The following is a 21,641-nucleotide window of genomic DNA, read 5'->3' as shown; positions in this document are numbered from 1 at the left end:
CGATCAATAGGCCCTGCCAGCTATTTGTGTCCCCATAAGAAGAACAAGTAAAGTGGCAAGTTATATCCAATACCGCATCTGTCGGAGCTTGGCTGACTATATGTTAGGGAGAGATGCGTCGAGAGACTGAACTCATAGGTCACTCGCATGCCTGGGCGACTCAAGAGGGATAAAATGGTGGAGAAACACAAAGAAGAGAACGAAGAACTGAAGACTGAGAGGGAGACAGAGAGAAGCGAGACGAGAGCAGACACACTGGAGAGACAGATAGAGGGACAGAAGAAGTTAAGAGAGAGAGAGAGAGAGACAGAAAGATAGATAGAGGCAGCTCTGCTTCTCTTCCAGACAATGACAGGCAATGTAGCAAAGGACAGCCACATTGTACAACAAGATACTGTACAATACATAGGATTCATAACTGATACAGTGTGTTGTCAAATGAATTGGAAATGTGGACAGGAGTGGGTTCTAATAATAAGGGTGTTGTGGCGATTACAGAGTGATCATTGGACACATTAAGTAAAAAAACACCAAGACAGCATGAAAGAGGCAGAACGGGATAGAACGAGTGCGAGCAAAAAGAGAGAGAGATATGTGAGGTAGTATGTGCATGTTTATAAGTTAATAAACTTATGTACATGAGTCTGTCGCTCCTACACATCAGGGTGCAGACAGAATGCAGAAGAAGAAGAAGAAGAGGAGAAAAAAAGGGGCGGGGGGGAGGGAAAGGAGGGGAGAAGACAGGGAAGTGGAGATAAAGAGAGGATTAGAAGAGGGTTTTAGGGGAAGGAGGGAAAAAGTGGGAAGAAAAGAGGAGCGAGGAAGAAGAAAACACATGGATCTATTTAAAAACACGGCTATATACCAGAGTCAGGCCCATTCAGAAAGTATAGGTGCTTCAAAAGTAAGAGAAAAAGACTAGTCGAGATCAGACGTTGAAGGGAACAGAAGAAGAGGAAGAGGATACCCCAGGGTCACAACACAGGAAACAGAAAGAGACAGAGAGAGTAACGGACAAACATCTCTGCATGAGAGGAGAGAATGAAAGGGGAGGCAGACAGAGAGCAGAAACATTGTCGAAAAACTACGCTAGGAAGCTCATACTAAAACATGAACGTGAGAAGCAAAATAATATTCTAAAAGTATGCAAAAAGGCTAGAAATAAAAATATATTAAAATAAAAAGTTACAGTAGCAAAACAATGGGAGTTTTTTTTTTTTTTTTTTTTAGATGACTTGGAAATCCTGCAGTAATTCTAATATATATATATGTAAGAAATAAAAAAAAAATAAAAAATATGGGAAAATTTGCTGCATAACCTCCACTCCTTAATGTCATTACTTGGGATCTTCACGGGCCACATCCCCCCTACTCAAAGAATCTAGAGACAATTGGATAGAAGTTAACATTTTTGCATGATTTCAACAAATTGAAAAAAAAATTGCCGTGACTGCCGTCACTATCATTTCATGAATAACAGATAAAGTGCAAAGCATTTGGAAATACTTGCAGAAAAAAAAATAATCGGAAGATAACCCAGAATTGGATACAGAAGTTGAAGACAAGAAAGAGACAAAGAGACAAAAACAGGTAGATCTGTTAGAAAACAGACATGATTAGGCAGGCATCTCCTCATCTGAGCATGCTGGAGACAGACAGACACACAGACTGCACCCATGAAAGCTCCATGCACAAGACACACACAGCAGGTGCAATGCAGCATGACACAACACTATCACTTTCATTCAGTCCGTTATTTTATACCCATCAATATGACAAAAAAACAAAACAAAAAAAAAGACAGTTAATTAAGCATATGGATTAGTTTGGTAATATGAGCAACAACAGGATGAAGGTGAAGACTCAAGATGATCGTTTTCGTAATCTGAAACATGAACTCAGCAGTATTTCTGAGAAGAACCCACTGCAGAGACATACTTCACAAAAAAAAAAAAAAAAGGTGAGCTCATAACAAGGGATAATCCTTCACATGCTCACAGAGCCCCGAGCTTTAAGTTAATCGAGCCGGGCCCTCCATTTTCTATACAGTTTGTGAGAGCCGGGAGCTTCAATCTTTATTAGCGGGGCTATCATTAGCCCCGTCCTCTGCAGGGAGTCTGGAGGCTACAGGCTGGGGAGACCTTGGCACAGCCATAAGGATTACCGCTGCGTCTCAGCACACTGCTATATACCCGTTCAGCACCGTCACTGAGGCTGACATTTACGCAGCATCATCCAGTCTGTCTCAAGGACACTGCTTTCATTATCCACTGTAATAAGAGGGAATCATTAATATCCCCTCGATATCTAAAAATGTGAATGGATATGATTAATTTCAAATGTCAGTCAATGGAGGCGTATCGGAGTGTTTGGGGGAAGATAGCAACAGCCAGAGATACAGCACAGGCTGTGTTATAGTAGAGGTGGCATATTGTTGTAAATATACTGATAATTGAGTGTTGGCATGAAATCTTGAAGATGAGCAGTATTCAGGTCCTTTAATATCACAATGTAAAAATACTCAATTACAAAATACAAGTCCTGCACTGACTTAAAGGGGAAGTACGGTCATTTTCAAAATTCATACATGTTATTCCTATGGTCTAAAACAGTCCAAAAATATTAGTTAACATGAACAACTCTCTCCCAAATCCAAAAACTAGAGGGCTAAAACTCAAACTTGTGATGTCATGGGGTATAAAGTGTGGAGCTGCTCCATAGACATTGAATGGGAGAGATGTTCTAGGTGACATTGAGAGCACCCAGGGGAATGATCTGAGTATATGGGAACATTTTCTGTTTCACAGCCGACAACACTGCAATAGAATAAAGGTAATTTGGGTAAAATCAGTCTCCCATTCATTGTCTATGGAGCAGCACCAGACTTTATGACATCACAAGTTTGAGACTTACTTCTCTGGTTTCTGGCTTTGAGCTCATGTTCACACACATTCATTGAACTTTAAAAGAAATAACATATTGGGAATTCTTAATTTAGGTGGTGTTCCCCTTTAAAAAGTACATCATTATTATTATTATTATTATTAGCTAAATGTACTTAAAACAACACTATGTCATTTTTGCTGAACTTTGGCCATAAGTAGCAGATACAGGCTAATGCTGAATGCCAAAACATAGCACAACATGGAACAAAAGTAAAGAGTCATAAAATCTGAGCACGTTGCCATCTTGGCAGTGCCGACAGCCTAACTCACAACTAATCCAAAAATTGGCAAAGCGGCCCTCAATTATGCCAAACTTTAAGCCTTCATATAACTGGTGAGTTCTTTAAAAATTCCACCACCGTACAGATGTCATGAACGGGGATATGTTGTACCAGGCTGTTAACATGTTTATTTCTGTTGTAGAGTCGGGCATTTGAACATTAGGGTCGATGGGGATTGACTCGCTTTTGGAGCCAGCCTCAAGAGGCCATTTGAGGAACTGCAGTTAAGCGCTGGCTTCATTTCACAGCACCGGAGGTTGCCGCTTGGTTACAGTATACTGTGATATGTTATATTATTGTATAATTTAATAATCATTGATGCATTAATATGTAGGTATCATTTTACTGTTAAGGTGGAGCTAATTTGTACTATTTTATATACTGTTGTGTAGCCTAATCTATAGCAATGCATCATATTGTTTAAGGTCATGTAAAATCTTAAATTGTAAAGTAACTAACTTAAGTACAGTACTTATTCTCAGTTACTTCCCACCACAGGTGATGTGATGGTTCTCTCGCCATCTTGAGTTTATGGCATGAATCCGGCCAAATAACTGATGCTTCTCCTACAAACCTGCACAGCACATATAACGTCAACACAGAAGGGCATGTACAAACGCGAGTGCAAGATTTCCACTCAACAAGTGCAGAATTGGAGCAGATGCGATGACATGAGGTGCTGAGACACACAACGTTACACACGATGATACAAAAGAAGAAAAAAAAAGAGACAGTAGCCAGACATGACAAGACAACGAGTTCAATAATATCACAATCCGAGCATATCAATAGGCGTGAACAACACACACTGTGCCATGCTCTTGTGTCAGTCCGTCAGTCAACAGACATGCAAGCGGTGCTCCTTTCTCTTTCTCTCTCTCGCTCCTTCCATGCAAACATCGCCTCTTTTTTAATCTTCCAATTCTTGGGTCTCCATGACAACAAGATCATACCATGCAGAAAACATTGATCGGGGAGTGAAGGCAATACCAAGGGTTTCTGCACACAAGGCCTCACAATGCAGTCAATGCACTCTGCTGCGTAGGCAGACCACTTCATCATCGTAGCAGCTTTAGAGAAATCAACTCTCTTCATTTTTTTTTTGGAGACATTTCACTTCAAATCTACTCTCCGGTGTCCTTTAACTGTTTTTATTTATTTTTTTTTTTTTGTTTCTCTCTGTTTCAATAAGTGAAGCTTTCTGAAACAAAGGAGTAACAAAAGAAAAGAAAGAGCACACCAACCTTCTCGAAGCTCTGAGGGATGAGAGGGGGTTGATGCAGAACACAATGACGTGAGGGGGGGAGAGAGAGAACGGGGAAACACAGAGAGAATAAAAACGGCCAGCGCAAAGCCACTCGCTCCACTGCATCACACACACTCTCACCAACACTCGCACGTCGCACACACACACTCCTCCGATATCCCACTTCACATAGAAAACTAGAAATGTCAACATTGGTCGTGGTCTTTCAGCCATCAGCACCCACAGTCCAGAGGCTAGAATCAGTTAAACAGGGATCATGTGGGTGCAAAATGATGCCATTAATGTAGACATATTTAAGAATTAATTATATCCTGATTGCTCCCAATTTCATTCAAATCTCCAATCAAATCTGTGCATCTTTTTGTGCAACGTTTCCCTCTTAATCCGCCTCTTGTACAGAAGCCATTTTAGTAGACAGATCAGTGATGTTTCCATGCAGTTAAACCAAGGTGTGCTCCCAGCTTCACGTTCAATTTGACTCCGCTGTAAGGGCTCGCACCGAGGTTTAAGGTGGACTTGTTAAGGGTGATACCAAACAACAGGGTCAACATATATTGTAGACAATGGATGGGTTAGTAATACTTGTTTAAAAAGCACAGAAATGAAAAAAAGACTTTGTTTATACCAAAAGCACCTTAATCGTGTTGATTTATGTGGGTTTGTCTGTGTGTGTGTGTGTGTGTGTGTGTGTGTGTGTGTGTGTGTGTGCATGTGCATTTCTGGGTTCAGGTCCTACCTCGCACATACAGGTTGGCGGGGGAGGAGTAGCGCACGCCCTGAGAGTTGGTGGCCACGCACTCGTACTTCCCTTGGTCCGTTTCCTCGCTGTTCTCGATCTGTAGCGCTCCTGCAAGACAGGAAGTGATAAAGAGAGACAGAGAGGGAGGGATAAAGATGTTCAGTCGACTTTGTAGAAACTGTTTCTGCTGCCATCAGCCTTCCTTTTCATCCTGAGATGTTTGTCTGTTGGTCTGATTCTGTTATATTTGGACCCGGGGGTATCCTCTCTTCTATTGCCTCAACATCCAATAAAGTCAGCTTTGTTGTTATATGTGTGAGGCGGCGTCTGAATGGGCCGCGCTCTCAAGAAGAACCACATATTTTTTTCTTTCCGTGCTCGGCAACACATTCAAAAATCTGAAATTCCTTCCAGAAAGTTTGGGAGTCAAAACAAGTCTCAAAATGACTTTTTTTTTTGTAAACTTAGATGACACTTAAAGGACCTGTGGTTGTACAACAGCTTTACAAGCTAGTGATTCCTCTCCTACAGCATGAAGAAAGCCTGTTTCTGTCTCGGCAAGCTTTACCCCACGGCAACAACCCGACAATGCTCTTTAACTCCTCAACTTGTTTCTTTTGCTTCCTCAATTTTCCTCCTCCTTCCCTGATCCCACCGTGATAAACAGTGTCTCCCTAAACGTGCTATAATTACACACAGCGCTCGTCAGGTACTCCTTTGTTTCACAGGGTGCTATTCTTACTTTTGTTTTCTTTCTTTTTTTGCTAACGGCCTTTTGAAATTACCAGCAGTGATTTTTTTTTTTTTGCTCTTTCAGTCTGCTCTGTCACAGTCATCTCATCTGAAACTGACTTTGACATGGAGCCTGAGGAGGAAGCACAAAACCATGGATTACACTGCTGCAGGAGGAGAGGAAAAAGACACAACTCAAAATGCACTTGAGACACACACGCACGCACTCACTCACACACACATGCACACACTCACACACACACACACACGCCGAGCTAGTTTAAGTCTGATACAAAGCACAGCAGTGTTTTGTATCAGATCGTATGAGAGACTGATAAAAGGGATCTGGCTTGTGAGATTTTTGGAGATATATAGAGAAACAGGATATATAATACAATCTGCACTTTCACATACACACATACTGTACACACAGTGGTGAAAGATTCTTTACTTCAGTAAAAGCATTACCACAATACTCGATTACAAGTAAAAGTCCTGCTTTCTGAGTTACAAGAAGTGTTATAAGCACAATGTACATTTAATGATTATGCTGAATGGACCCTTTCAGAATGTACAATTATTCATATATTATATAACTGCATTATAATTAATTATGCATTCACATTTTCACAATTCTATTAATATATATTGTATTAAGGTAGCAGCAGAAGTGATGAAAACCTCAAAACTTCAGCACAACATAAAAAAAAAAAGATAAGAGACAAAATACCGTTGCTTGTTTTTGTAATTTGGGTTAACTGACCCTATAATCACATTTAATATAAGTTGACAAAAAAAAATCACACCATAATTCACTTACTAGCTTTTTCTGAAGGATTTGCAAAAAGCAAAAAAGACCCCACTAAATAAACTGATAAGTAAACATTGAGTTTTGTTTTTATTTCTTAAAAGTACTAAATGCGAGACTGAGAGCATTTTCATTGCCTCCGCACGGCTCTCAACATGGCGACGGCTGAGCTGGTGGCCCCTAGCTAACGGTGCTAACAACGCTAACAGTGAAATGAACGGCAAAACTCAGCCCTATGTTGGCTGGGTTGGTTAAGGTTAGGGTAAAAATATCATGTTAAGCCAGAGAGAGTAGTGGTAGAGTAGGGCGGGTCATGGGGTTTCGGAATAATGGGCTGTCAGAACAATGGCATGGCACCAGCGGAGGTACATAGACATGCTCCCGCCAGTGGGTCACGTCACGCTCACATGCACGAACCTGCACTAAAAGCATGCGCGGCCGGCCCGGCTATGTCAACAAAGCACAGAGAAGCTCTGATTACAACACACACAGAGGGTAAACATTACTCCACTATATCTTTACATAGACAATAGTTGTTTTCTGCTATGTTAATGTTAATGCTTTGATCAAACTTCTATCTACTAGATCAAGATTTAACTTTCATGCAATACTTCATATATTGCTGTAGTTTAATCTATAATAATGCATCATTTTTTTTAATAAAATTATCATATGATTTGTATGTAAAATCTTAATTTGTAAAGTAATTATAGCCGTCAACAATGTTGCACTAAAAGCTTCTGTGTGTGATTCACAGTTTACACAATAGCTGATCGGTATATGCAGAAGTTCTCAAAGGAGGCAAAGTTTGACTTGTTAAACACAGCGAGGGCACAACTGTGTGCTCGAGTGTGTTTAGTGAGCTGAGGCCCTGCGAGCTGAAGCTGTCATCCATTTGCTTCTGTCTTCTGCAGCTACATGAAAGGAAAACAGCGCGTGCCCTCCTCTTTCGCTCTGTTTTTCCATCTCTCATTTCCCCGCGGTACGGGGCAGAGTCGGGAGATAAACAGGAATAAATTATCTGCTCTACGAGCCGAGCTTCCTCTCAAGAAAGAGGTGGAGGCAGAAGGAGAAGCGAGGGAGAGACGGAGTGGAGGAGAGATGGAGCTGGACAGGTGGAGCTCTGCAAACAAGAACTCATCTGACAGCTGGAAGCAGCTCATATGGCTAACCATCAGCACAAATCTGAGACGGGCGATTGAAATCTTCTTTTATGCAAAACATGTCGTTACCATACATGGAGAAAGACAGATGTTCAGCGTATATGCATGTTTAAAGGTCACCACATTTATACATAAACACACAGCGTAAACAACTTGCAGTGGACAAATATAATGTGTGGAAAAGCAGGACTAAAAGCGGGAAAAAAAAAAAAGGTAAAGTGAAAGATAACAGAGAAAAAGAGGGGGAGCAGTTTGTTAGTGAGTCTGGGAGCTGCTGACAGACCCAGAATGAGATGTGACTTCAGTAAATTGAGCTGCTGTGAAATCGCGGATGGTGTATAATGTCCGCTGGGCTGGGACTCAGCCGATCGGATGACAACGGATACGGCTAACCTGATAGCTCTGCAGAACATCTGGGTCAAACAGATCACCTGCACTCCAGTCTCCCACGAGGTGAGACGTTAATTTTTTAACTTGGATCGGACATTTACCGACAATGAAGATAGACGGGCGCTATTTTTTACCACAACACGGTTTAATTAACGCAATTCAAAAGTAAACAGTTTGGAAGTTTTCCTGGGAGGTGAACACAAAAACATTAAAGCAAGTTAGCTAATGAGTATACAGTGCGATCCATTTAGACCTGAAACAATTAGTCCATTAAAGAGGACCTCTTATGCTCATTTTCTTGTATTTTGGGTTTCTACTAGAACATGTTTACATGCTTTAATGTAAAAAAAAAAACGCTTTATTTTTCTCAGACCGGTTGTGCTGCAGCACCTCTTTTCACTCTCTGTTGTGATTGGTCAACCGGACCAAACTCTTCAGGCTCCGTTCCAGCTCCGCTCTAACTAGCTTTGTGTGAGGGTGTGCCAAACTAGCCGCTAGGCAGGTATTATGCAAATGAGTTACTTTGTGACATCACCACGTTACAGAAGAAAAGGCGGGACTTCAATCAAGGTGTTTCAGGCAGTTCAGGAGACTTTGGGCTTTGTCACTTTGCAGACCTTTTACATGCACAAAAAACTATATAACACACTAAAGGAAAAGGAAAAAGCACAATAAGTCCTCTTTAATGGCTGCACAGAAAATTTATAATCTTCAACAATTTTGGGGTTAACCGATTAATCATTAAGTCCTTTTTTTTTTTTTTAAAGCAAATTGACAAATATTCTGGTTCTGACTTCTCAAATGTGAATACTTGCTGGTGCTTTAGTCTCATAAAGTATAACAGTAAATTGAATATATTTATAAGTTTTGGACTGATTATCAGACAAAATCTGAAATTTGAGGATGGCGCCACAGGCTGTATTGTGACGGGTATTTTTCACGATTTTCTACAGACCGAACTAAAAATTGATATTGATTCTTTGCTGATTTATTTGTTTCGTAATTTATTTTACAAACAGACTCTGCTTGTATTGTTTTTATGTGGACTGCTTGGCTTATTATGGCTGCAAACCTAATTTACCCTAGTGGGAGAATAAAGCTGATTATCTTAGTTTTCACTGAACAGAAAACTAAGGTAAGCAATTTTTTGTCTACAAATCTAACAATCTACAAATATAACAAACCACAGCATAAACAACATTTATGTCAGTCTAGAAACATGATCTATAAAGGATTTGTTTATCTCGGCATTTTAGGAAATGCTTTAAAAAAAAAAAAAAATCCTGCACCTTCACTAAAAACTAATCATTTGTTTTTCTGGCCTGTGTCCTTATTTCCCACCAAATTTCATTGTCTGTCTGTTAGTCAGCAGCATATCTCAAAAACAGATGTCAAACAAACAGGACCAAAAATAACCTCGGCGGTGTTTAATGATGCACAGCAGGCAACATTTTGAGATGAAAGTCTGCCTTCAATAAAAAACAGTCATAACTCATTTAGAGGGACGCCTGAAAAAAATTTATTTCCGTGGTTAGTCAAAATATCTCTGTTGTAATGTAAAGCTGATTTGAAGAAACTAAAATGTGTCTTTGTGCTTTAATCACTTCCCTTTTTGCTTCAGATAAAAGTGACCTATACCGTGACCGTTACCATGACAACAACCTTTGATCAGATCACAGTTATTGGCCAGGACGGGTCCATCCATTACCTAGCAGTCAACCTTGGGGTCCGTAATGCATGCCATCTGTTAGTGTAGGTCTACGAGGGCTATTAACAGCTTAGGTAAACTCTCCAGCTCTCAGTCCCAAATGTCAGCGATAGACAGATCGCTTGTCATGGGTCTCCTCACGCACATCTAAACCGGCGCAGCAGATGGCATGGAAACATGGATGGATGCCTTGGTCGAAGTATAAAGATGTCAGGGAAAGTTCAGCTCTATACTGTGCCGTATGTTTTGAACCCTCAGGAAACCGGATGGCGCGTGTGTGCAGATTTCACGTAGGCGTGTTCACAACTGTCGATGGCCATCGTTTGGGCCGTTACCTGCAGTGGGAGGACGCCGCAGGTGATGGATACTTATGAGCCGTGAAATGGCTAAGAGTCGTCTTTTGCGATGTTTTTGAGTGCAGTCATTTTCAATATCGTTTTTCATCCTGACCCATATGGGCCATAAAAATATTTTCAAGACCCAACAGAGAGAGAAAACGGAAAGAGACAGAGAGAGAGAAAACAATCATTTTGGCCCAAAACAGATCCCTGGCTGCGGTCCAACGAGAGCTGGCAGCCGTCCACTAAATCAGAGGCGATGCTTGGAAGGTGCCCCCATTAAACAGATTTTAAAAGGAGTGTTTCATCCATAACACATCTCGGTGCTATTTTGTGTGTAGCTCAGGTGTAATTGATTTCCTCCAAGTCATTTCGCTGCAGTGTTTGGTTCATTATACAGCGCATTTTGTTGTTCAGCTCTGCGATGCTTTTGGTGATTTGAAATCCTATTAAACCCTGCGGTGAGTCGCACTGTGCCATTTGTCTTGCTACGGTTTCATTGATGTGATACATGGCCTCATGTTCTGTACCGGTGGATCAGTGTCATGTCTCTGTGTGAGTGAAACTTATTATGATAGATACTGTATATCAAGGATATTACTGCACTTACTAAGAGAGAAACTATTGTTTCAAGATGCACAGAGAGGTTTCTTTGTTATTTTGTAGCTCCAAGGCCACCGATGCTTTCTCATAAATTATAAGCAGAGAATAGATACACATTTGCATAGTGTTTATCCTAATTATGGATCACTACACTGCTCCCTGTGGCATGTTTCTGAGGTTTCCGCTGGACATACTGCAGCTTTAAAAGTTTTTTTTTAGGAGTAAATCTATTGTCTCACCTGCATCCATGCAGCAGCAACACTGGCTGGTGGCTAAATTCCACCCACACCCTCTGCAGAGCCTTTTACAGAAGCAATTACACTTTAGGTATTCTGTATGTCACAGTGGTGAGGATCCATTTTTACACATCAGTGGGTTACTGGAAAAAATGGAGTAGGAGCTGAAACTTGTACTCGGCACAGAAAATGCTACGATTGACCATTCATTAAACTCCATTGTCCCATCATATCGCCATACAGTATCATAGCAACCGTAACTAGGCATGGCTGGCCTGACAAGCTTAGATTTCTCCACATGTTGACGAGGTGTGTATGGGGCTGTAGTAAGAGCGATTCTCCATATATAAAGATTTTGGTGTCTTTTCTTTAATCTTTTCTGCTGCAAACATTAGCATGTTCTGCAAACCAACTCTATAAGCCCAACATCCCAACAGTTGGATCTGACATTTTCATATTTAGGTCTAATAGCTCTACTTTGCAATACAAAACAAAGCTGAACATTTATTTCCACGTCTTTTACATTTCACTTTTTGCCTGGGACATATAGCTTTGTATAACACACGGTATGTAGCCATCAAATGCATATTTGAGATCCTTTCATGTAGGGCTGCACAATTAATTCGAAATCGCAATATGGCCTACTGCAATTTTCAAATTGCAGGAGGTACAATATTTGTTAATGGTGTCAAAATACCATTTTAAATTAAATATTGTGGTGCTGCAGAGATGTACTGGCCTACACATCTTATTCTAAAGACTTAAGAAAACTCTTTTTTTGGGACAGATCCCCGCAAACAAACATCACACCATAACCGTTTTAATGTATTTTTCAATGAAAATTAGAATAATGATGTAAAAATGATCATTCCCTCTAATATCGCAAATCATATCACAATTGCAATATCAGTTAAAAATAATTGCAATTAGATATTTTTGAGTCAGACAGAGACAGGGTTTACAACTAACTCACAGAGTTAATGCAGCAATAATTAGCTAGCTAGCTCCAGCCAGATGGAAGAAGTACTCAGATCTTTAAGTACAAGTAGCAATACAAAAATACTCAGTTACAAGTAAAAGTCCTGCATTCAAACTCTTACTTCAGTAAAAGTACAAAACTATTAGCATCGACATATACTTAAAGTACCAAAAGTAAAAGTACTCATTATGCAGAATGGCCAAAATCATATATATTATATTACTGGATTATTAATATTGATGCATTAATGACTTCATCACTTTAATGTTGCAGCTGGTAAAGGTGGGGCTACTTAATTATGTGATTTATATTTTGTATTAACAATCTATATCTGTAACATAACTTAAGTTATAAAATAAATGTATAAAGTAGCAAAAAATTGAAAATACTCAAGTAAAGTAACTCAAAATTCCTACTTGAGTGCTGTACTTGAGTAAATCTACTTAGTTCCACTCAACCTATAGCTGATAAAAACCTGCTATTTACAGTTACAGCCAGCAAAATCGTTGCTCACTGGCTATAATGAGAAGCTTTTGTCTGCTTCTGTGTGAAATCAGAGACCCATTCTTTCAAAAATGCCTAAAAGAGTCATGTGGTTAAATCTAACACTGTTGACAGGTGTAGCAACAGTAACTAAAAATTGGAAAGTGTGAGACTTAAATTAGTTTCAACAGTGTAATAGCAAACTGTGCGAACAGAGACGCAGACACAAGGTTGACAGAGGGCACTAGTGATCAGTGAAGGATACTGGCTGACAGCAGGCAGATATCAGAGCTGGCAGGACGGAGGAGCGCTGCACAGAGAATATGGATGAAGCAACAACAAAATGGTTTCGCCTCACCATCGCTTTCATTCCCCCCGAGGACGGCTGAGTGAGAATGGCTGAGAAAATACGTGTCTGCCTACTCTAAGAGACACTGTATCATCTATACAGAGGAGCATAAACAAAGCTGAACAAACGGTCTTAAGCACAAGATGCGATTCTTCTGTATTCACCCCTCGATCTGTCTGCACAGAACACTCTTTCTCTTCTCTGTAGCTGCAAAAACGTTTCCCTCCCTCTTCTCCTCATTACCGTCTCTGGCAATTTAAGAGATCTTACGCTCAGATCTGAAGACATTGAACTCATTTCACACAAGTTCAGACTGGGCGGGTCAAAAGATAAGAGGAGCATCAGTTAAACTCCTATCTGTGTATCTTGATTTTGAGAAAAGAGAATTATGGTTGTTTAGGAGTAGATTGATTATTATATTAAGCATTTAATTCAAAGTGGATTTACTTTATAATTGTGTGTAAACTTTTTCAACCCACTTGTAATAAGTGTATATTGGCTTCTTTTTGCAATTGCAAGCTGCCATGGTTTTTTTTTTTACATTTATGATTCACAACGGAGAGAGATTTGTGCCTTTAAAGTGTCATCTTTTTATAATCTTTTCTCCCAAATGTTAATAAAAAGAGCATTTTTTTTTCTTGGCTTAAGGGCGGCACAATTATCCTTTTTATGAAATTGGCTTTAAAAAGGTTTTACACCCCCAAAGGATGCAGATAAACTCAGAGAGGAGCATGTAATCCCTCAATCATAATTAAAACACGATAATCACCAAATTTAGAGCAACAGGGATTTTACCTGATAGCGATGCTAAGCTTTAGATGCACTTGTTTGTTTACCTATTTTCAAATGAAATAATCTGACAAATAACTCCTTGCCTATCTCACCTGATCGGAGCTGTTTGATTCGACCCTGGCTGCTGACGGGGTCGATGGGCAGGAAGTCTTTGAACCAGGAGATCTCCGGGTCGGGGATGCCGCTGGCAGCGCACAGCATGGTGGCCGTCCTTGTCCGCTCCACCACCTTCAGCTGGGGACCCATGTCTATACTGGGGAAGCCAAATGGCAACAGGTCCTCTGGAAGAATGAAGAGAAAGTATTCAGCATTCAAAACTTCGCATGCAGTCAAAACACAAAGTTCAGCTGAGGCTGATAGACATTTCATTAGGTTTGCAGTTATTTGGTCATAAACCAAAGTATTGGACAAAAAAAAGAAATTTTGACCTGATGATACTGCTAAAAAAAAAAAAAAAAAAGTAAGGGATCACCAAAATTATTACACTTTATCCTGAGGGGAACATGAATGTTTGTACCAGATTTCATAGCAATCTATTCAATAGTTGTTTCACAAAAAAACAAAAATGATAACCTCATAGTGGTGCTAAAGGAAAAGTCGGGGATCACTCAGATGCATCATTTGGAGACCTTGAATATCTGTACAAAAGTTCAAAGTTCAAAACTTCAAATTCAGTCTAGACTACAGGTCTGGATCATGTGGCAACATCTGGATCTGAAAAGTGAAGCCAATGCAGAAGTGCCTTAAACCTGCATTCTTTCTAACAGCCAGCAGGGGGAGACTCCTCTGGTTGCAAAAAGAAGTCTGATTGTATAGAAGTCTATGAGAAAATGAGCCTACTTCTCACTTGATTTATTACCTCAGTAAACATTGTAAACATGAGTTTATGGTCTCAATAACTAGTTTCAAGTCTTTTTAAATACAGCATGATGTTCATTTAGTAAATTATGGTCCCATTTAGAGTCAAATAGACCATAAAGCAGGGTGGGCTTTAGGGCGTGGCTACCTTCTGATGGACAGGTTGCTACCACGGTATTGTCTGGTCTGGGAGTTGTCTGTGTTTTCATCTTACAACTTTAACCCTTTCACAGTGTGTTTTCAGTTCATCAAAGTTAAAATTAACATTTTGGTCACCTGAAAATGTCTTATTCAGCATTTCGGTTGTACTTAGCTTCACCCTCTCTTGTCACATCTGGTTGCAAAAAACCAGGATGACTGAGTCCACTTCTTATCTACAGTCTTTGGTCTGGACCAAAGTGATGGACTGACTGTCTGTGTGACAGACAATGCCACACCTAGAGCCACGTGGCTAGCATGGCTGAAAAGAGATGGTGATAGAGTGATAAAGACAGACAGAGACAGAGGGTTGTGGTCAGGGATCAGAGGGGCTTAGACAATGTGAGGATTGCTCATACTTTACTTTGGAGCAAATCCACTGGGACAATAATGAACAAATGTGTTTACTCCGTATTTTTTGGGACAGTTGATCTGCTGTTTTTCTAAAACACAAACGACCGGTTTATCTGCCTGCAGAGAGACAAAGTCGACCCTGACATCCATGCACTGAATCCTTACTTTCCTTCTCCCATGGTGAAACATAAGACTCGCTCACGCACACACACACACACACAGACTGATGTGAGAGCCACTGTTCCCCTCCTTTAACATCTGCAGGCCCGTGAAAGTGGAGATACTGGCGAGGACAGCGGATCCACTATATCCTTCATCACCAAAGCCGCGTGTTTTCTCCCACAGCTAGCTAGTCATTAGGTGATCTAGCAGGCGGCAAAGCTAGGTTTAAGTGTGTGTGTGTGACAGGCCGTTTCTACAGGAGTATAAACATACCGCCCAGTCAGCAGGAGCTACTTAAGAGCAGCGCGCACACACACATATAAACACACTCGGAGCCCAGAAACACAGGTGTTTGGTGGCAGTGGCAGTGAACTGTGAGTTTTCCATGGTGCGGCTCTGTGTTATGTGTTGGTGTGGTAATGATTCCTGTCTAATAACTATGCAGAGAGCTGCTCAGAAACAGCAGCAGCAATTAGAAGCCGGGATCAAGAGGAGGGGCAGGGCACTGGGGGTAATAAGGACTTGTTAGCAGTAATTGTTAAAATGTACCAACGATTAGAGAGGCCGATCTGGGATGTGTCTGCATAGCGTCTGGATATGTCTGATTACGTTGGGGGGCAGTGGATAAGTGTGTGTTGCCTGTGTGTGTGTGCGTGTATGTACATATTTGTTTCTATGTTCTTATTAGCATCTTCACAGATTTGTGCGATGTGTGGAATAATGCATGTCCACACATATCCAGGAAAATCAAGGTGTGTGTGCATGCACAAAAAGCAGTAGCTTTCTATTTCACGTACACACAGACACATTCACACGCACTTTCTGCGGTGAATGGGATTAAGCATCTCGGTGACAACAGTCCAGATGGCCAGACACGTAATCGAGCATCCATCAGCACTCCTGCTTCCTCCTCTCCTTACCCTTTTAACCACTCCATCCCGCTCGCACATACACACCGACACCTCCCCCATACCTGCAAGTATAATTACATATTCCGCTTTCCTACAGCGGCAAAGCAATTATCAAGGTGGCAATTCGCTCGGATAATAAATCAAACTCGCAAGCGCCCCTTGATTGTCAAGCACAACAAAAAGCCCCTAAAAGTTTTGCTTGCTCAAGCCGGGCATCGCCGACAAATCCGGAGCCAAACGCAGTCCGAGACGCAGAGCGTGGCCACATCAACTGCTCCTCTCCTCCTCCGGGCCCCCTGCTACCTAACCACATCACAGACGTGCGCCATCTGTTACCACACACTCCTCGATGGGGATGAGAGGGCTGAGTGGAGATAGGATCTATCGCTCTCTTTCCACAGTCATCAGCTTTGGAGAGACCCCCTGTCAGATAGGAATGTCAAGCCGCTGCTGATGGCGCGGCTGAGAGGAGGATGGAGAGGAGAAATGCCAAGAAAAGGCAAGAGAGCAATCAAAGCTCAGAGGAGCGTCTGGTGACGACGTCGAGTCTGTGGTTAGAGCGGCGCAGGCGGCGATCGGGCCTCATAGCAACTTTCTGTATACGCCAATGGAGACCTAAGTGGAAGGAGGGGACCCCCTGCCCCCCCCCCCTCCACCATCCCCGACTGATCAATGCTAATGATCCACCTGAATGGAGGCCAGTGGTACGGCCATTGACGAAACAGGCAGGAAGAGAAAGGAAGGAGTAGGGGGAGATCGATAGAGAGGTCAGGAGGCGAGCTCCCCCGAGGCGTGGAATATGCCGGGCCTACATCTGCTCCCCTCTGCCCCCCCACCCCTCTCCTGAGAGGGTTCAGATGGTCTTTTTATCACCCCTCCGGCTACGACTACATGGACTCCCTGGCTGTTAATTAGAGCACGCCACTGCAGCGGGCTCGGGGCGTGTGCATGGATGCGTGTATGAGGCGGTGGGGGGGTCTGTATTCCAGTCAGGTCTTCATCAGTGCCGCAGATAAAGAGTGTAGGTGGACCTCAGACTGAATCATTACAAAGAGGTAGCAGAAACAGGGAGAGAGATGGACGGATGGATTTATTTTTAGATACTGCCATTTTCTGATGAAAAAAAACAAACAATGTATGATAGAAATATATTCTAAAGACATATATAATTATTCTTTTTACTGTTTGTTGTTTAGAGTTAGAACTATATTAATAGTTATTAATATTAATATAGATATTAATAATGTATAGTTCATTCTGTTTTATTTTTTAATTAATTGTTAAGTCTATCAAATGTCACAAAATAGTATAAAAAGCCCATCACAATTCCCCAGAGCCTGAAGTCATGTCATTGAAATGCTCGTTTTGTCTGACAGATATTCAATCAACAATAGTATTAAGCAGCACATTGTCACATCTGTGAAGATGGAAAAGGCAAACGTTTGACATTTTTGCTTGGCAAATTACTTTTTAACAAAAACTGTAAAAATCATTGTCACGGTTATTGTCAATTTTTTTCCTCAACTACTTTCATAAAATGACATAAAATACGGAAAAATATCCATCACAATTTCTTTCTCCTTCTTTAAATGGCTCGTTCGACAGTTCAAAATTCAGCAGCAAATTCTCACATTTTTCAAAAGCTGGAATTTTTGCTCAGACACAATCAACCATCAGTCGTTCATCATCAGCTCATAGTTCATTTATATGTACTTCTTGGTGGTGTGATGTTGCCTGCTAGGCATCATTGCTGCCTTTACATCAAGGACTACAATAGAAATAAGTCTTGGACTTAATTCTTCTATCTTTGACATTGAATGATGTGATCTGAGCTTCTCACACCTTTTTCATGAACTCCTTTTTTATAAACTCCACATGCAGTGTCATTTTACTGTATATGAGGAATAGAGCTGCAACAATTAATCAATTAGTCAACTATTCAATTAATTGCCAACTATTTTGATAATCAATTAATCGGTTTTAGTATTTTTTTTAAGAAAAACAAGTCAAATGATCTGATTTCCAGCTTCTTAAATGTGAATATGTTTTGTTTTCTTTACCCCTCTATGACAATAAACTGAATATCTTTGAGTTGTGGACAAAACAAGACATTTGAGGACGTCATCTTGTGCTCTGGGAAACACTGATTGACATTTTATAAACCAAACAACTAATCGATTAATCGAGAAAATAATGGACAGATTAAACGACAATGAAAATAATCGTTAGATGCAGCCGTAATGAGGAAATGCAAGTATGAGCAAAATTACCAGTGACAAAACACTCTAAATAGAGAGACAGTGTGTGTGAAGTCGATGGAGTGTTAATCATTCATTATATTTAGAAATGATGGGGAAGCTTTGGGGGATGACAGCCACACGTGAATCTGGATGAAAGGATAGATGGATAGATGGATAGATAACGTACACTAACACACAGCCGCAGACTCAAGCTGCAGATAGGTAGTCGTACTGGACGTTGAAGTACAGTTCACTGGAGACGAGAATAGGGGCTACAGGTATTCAGCCAGGCTCATGGATGAGTCAGCGGCTGCTTGAAATAGATACTGCGGGCATGGCCTTGATCACACTTTTTCACCAAATGAATCATTTATCAAACACAAACACTGCTGCACAAAAGTACTGCTTATGTTTTCATCTCCTGGTTAAATTGATAAGACAGCCTATGGAAAAATGTGCCATGTGTATATAAACACTGTGTGTGTCAACAGCTTTTGGGGGGGGGGACATTGGCAAGGACCAACCAGCATTGTTCCCTGGAGCTCTGTGTGTTTGTGTGTGTTTGTGTGTATCAAGAGGTTGAGAGCTTACATTTTGGCCTGGTTATGTTTGCAGAAGGGCAATCAGGCCTGGTGCCCGAAACCGGTCGGTGGAGCCAACCGAATCTGGGCAAATATGCAATTCATGCGTACCGCGTGCACGCACAGACACAAACACACAAATGCTAACACACACAGACACACACGCAGAGTCAAACACATAATGCATATGATGCAAACAAACAAACAAACATGAATCCAGGTTTTCTCTCTTCCTGTCTCTCTTTGTATTTCCCTCAGTCGCCCAAAGACACGCACAAACACTCGCTTCCCCGCAGAAAATCATCATTTGTCCTGGTTAAGAAACAGGTTGCCTATTCATCTTTCAGTTCATTTCAGCGGGGAACGGCCACGTGGATGAAAGAAGCCCGAATAAAAGCCGATCTCGGGGAGCCCGATTCAGGATTAATCTGCCGGCGCTCGGCAGTCTTCAGAGGCTGTAATGCTTTGACTCCTATAGACTGCAGGAGGGCTGAAGGGGAGCACTTTAAATGCTAATGGGCCTTTATGATAATAGATCACCATACAATGCAGAATCGGACTTAGCATCGTAGATGAATCCCACCATGTGTCCCCGCCACCCTGAGCTCCCTCTGGCTCTCCTCTCAGATCCAGCAGACTAAACACACAAAACACGATGATCCCACACGTAACACTCTATTACATACAAACATGCATGAAGAGAATAGACTGCAACAAAAAGAAGGGGGGGAATAAAAAGTGTGCAGACGAGGGGGGTATATGTGATGAAAGAGCCGGTTCTCCACTCAAGGAGTGTAATCCTCTTGCAGGCTGAGTTGATACTCTCGGTTGTTTCCAGACCGAAAATGCTGCTTGAGCCGCCGGCCTGCCAATGCAGCAGACGCTTAGGGGGGAATCACTGATCTGACTCTGTTGTTCATATGAAGGGTGTTTGCCGTGGTGGCAGAACATCTCTCCTCCCACTTCTCTCTCTCTCTCACCCACTTCCTCCCCCATCCCTCGCCTCCCTTTCTCCTAAAAATGGGACACTGAGAGGTGAGTATAATCAGGATTACTCTGCACAAACCAGCCGCGCACACACACAGATATGCACGCACACACACACACACACACGCCCATAAACAAAGAAATCCATGTGCATGCATTCACACACATACATACATACACAGCTGCAGTGATGAGAATCTCTCGCCCACCAGAGGTTTTCAAACATGCAGAACTGCAGATATTCACATCTCCTGAAGGCGGAACAACACAACTGCAGTGTCCATAGAAAAGAGCAGTTCGGGTAGAAAGGGGATGGAGTGGAGTTCAGAGCGGGTGGGGGTGGCGGGGGTGCAGCAGAGAGCTTGTGAAAATGCAAAGGGGGGGAGAAGAAAGAGAGAGAGTCTGGATAGACAGTGAGGGTCAGGCAGAATAGATGGCAGAGAAAATGAAAGAATGAATAAAACAAGAGAGATGAAATTAGAAAAGGACATCGCTGTGGGCCAAAGAGGAGGCTGCGGGAGTCAAAGCCAGAGAGATATAGTCAGGTGAAGGAGACAGGAGGAAGAGGAGTAGGTAATAGGATGGGAAGGGTGATGATGATGTTGAAGGCACAAAAAGGCTCCCTGACCGAAACCTACCACATCTCCATCCATTAGGCAGCCTACAGAGCAGTAGCTCATATCCTGTGGCCAACCGCAGGCCCCTCACACTGTACAGCGCTGCTATTAGTGTCGGTCAACCATTATACGAAATGATGAGATGAAACACATCAGGGGATGAAAAGACTTTTTTTTTTGTTTGGTAATGGAAAGCCTCCTTTCTACTTCACTGGTCGGTAGACATTTTCTCCAGTGAACCATGTTTTGAAAAGGCCGACCCAAACACAATTTTTGCAGACTCTTGTGCACTTAACAGCATTCTTGGATGACATGATCTATCATACAGCGGATCAGTAAATCATTATAGTTGATTGCAGGGGTGTGTGGCTTTCGGAGCATACTGTCAAATAGTCAGGAATAGAGTTGTTGTTGTTGTTGATGAGCAACTGCGTTAGAAAATATCTGGTTCTTTGATAAAAAGGCACAAGCTATTTTACATGAAAAAGACGAGAGTGGAAAGGAGCTTCTTGGCAATAAACATCCAATCGCAGAGTTTAAAATTGTGTAGCTTGAGCAGGATGATCAAAAGTTTACGCTCTGTAGAAACCTGATAATACATTCAGCAGTTTAACTCAGTTTACTTTTGGATTCTGGATCAATCTCGGAGACATTTGGTGACTATGGTGCGTCGTTTGGTTCCCAATTGTAATGATGAAGTGTTCTGAATTTGGTGCAGCTCTGATGACACGGCTGACTGGCTTCTTGTCCACAGTAGGGCTGTCCCGAATACCATTTTTTGGGGTTTGAAGCTTTAAAGATATTCGAAGCTTCGCGGCGCAGCAGGCTGACACGTTCTTCTGTCTGTCTGTCTCCATCTCCCCCGTTTCAGCGCCGCTGCCGCACCACTGAACACACACGCACCTCTACACACAACAAAC

At 41.7% G+C, this 21,641-nt stretch overlaps 1 protein-coding gene across 8 annotated transcripts in view; it reads right to left on the bottom strand.

Moving 5' to 3' along the window:
• ptprsb (protein tyrosine phosphatase receptor type Sb) overlaps window positions 1-21,641 on the bottom strand; it is a 72,559-nt gene that overhangs the window by 26,314 nt on the left and 24,604 nt on the right. For all 8 annotated transcript variants that reach the window (XM_074650970.1, XM_074650971.1, XM_074650965.1 and 5 more), the window contains exons 5-6: window positions 13,906-14,094; window positions 5,230-5,340 (exon numbers count right to left, since the gene is read on the bottom strand). In XM_074650970.1, coding sequence (XP_074507071.1) covers window positions 5,230-5,340; window positions 13,906-14,094 — 300 coding nt within the window. The remainder of the gene's footprint in view (window positions 1-5,229; window positions 5,341-13,905; window positions 14,095-21,641) is intronic.

The sequence above is a fragment of the Sebastes fasciatus genome, chromosome 11, assembly GCF_043250625.1.
Source record: "Sebastes fasciatus isolate fSebFas1 chromosome 11, fSebFas1.pri, whole genome shotgun sequence".
Classification (NCBI taxonomy): Eukaryota; Metazoa; Chordata; class Actinopteri; order Perciformes; family Sebastidae; genus Sebastes; species Sebastes fasciatus.
The sequence above is the reverse complement of the archived record's forward strand: the minus strand, read 5'-3'. Positions and strand labels throughout refer to the sequence as shown.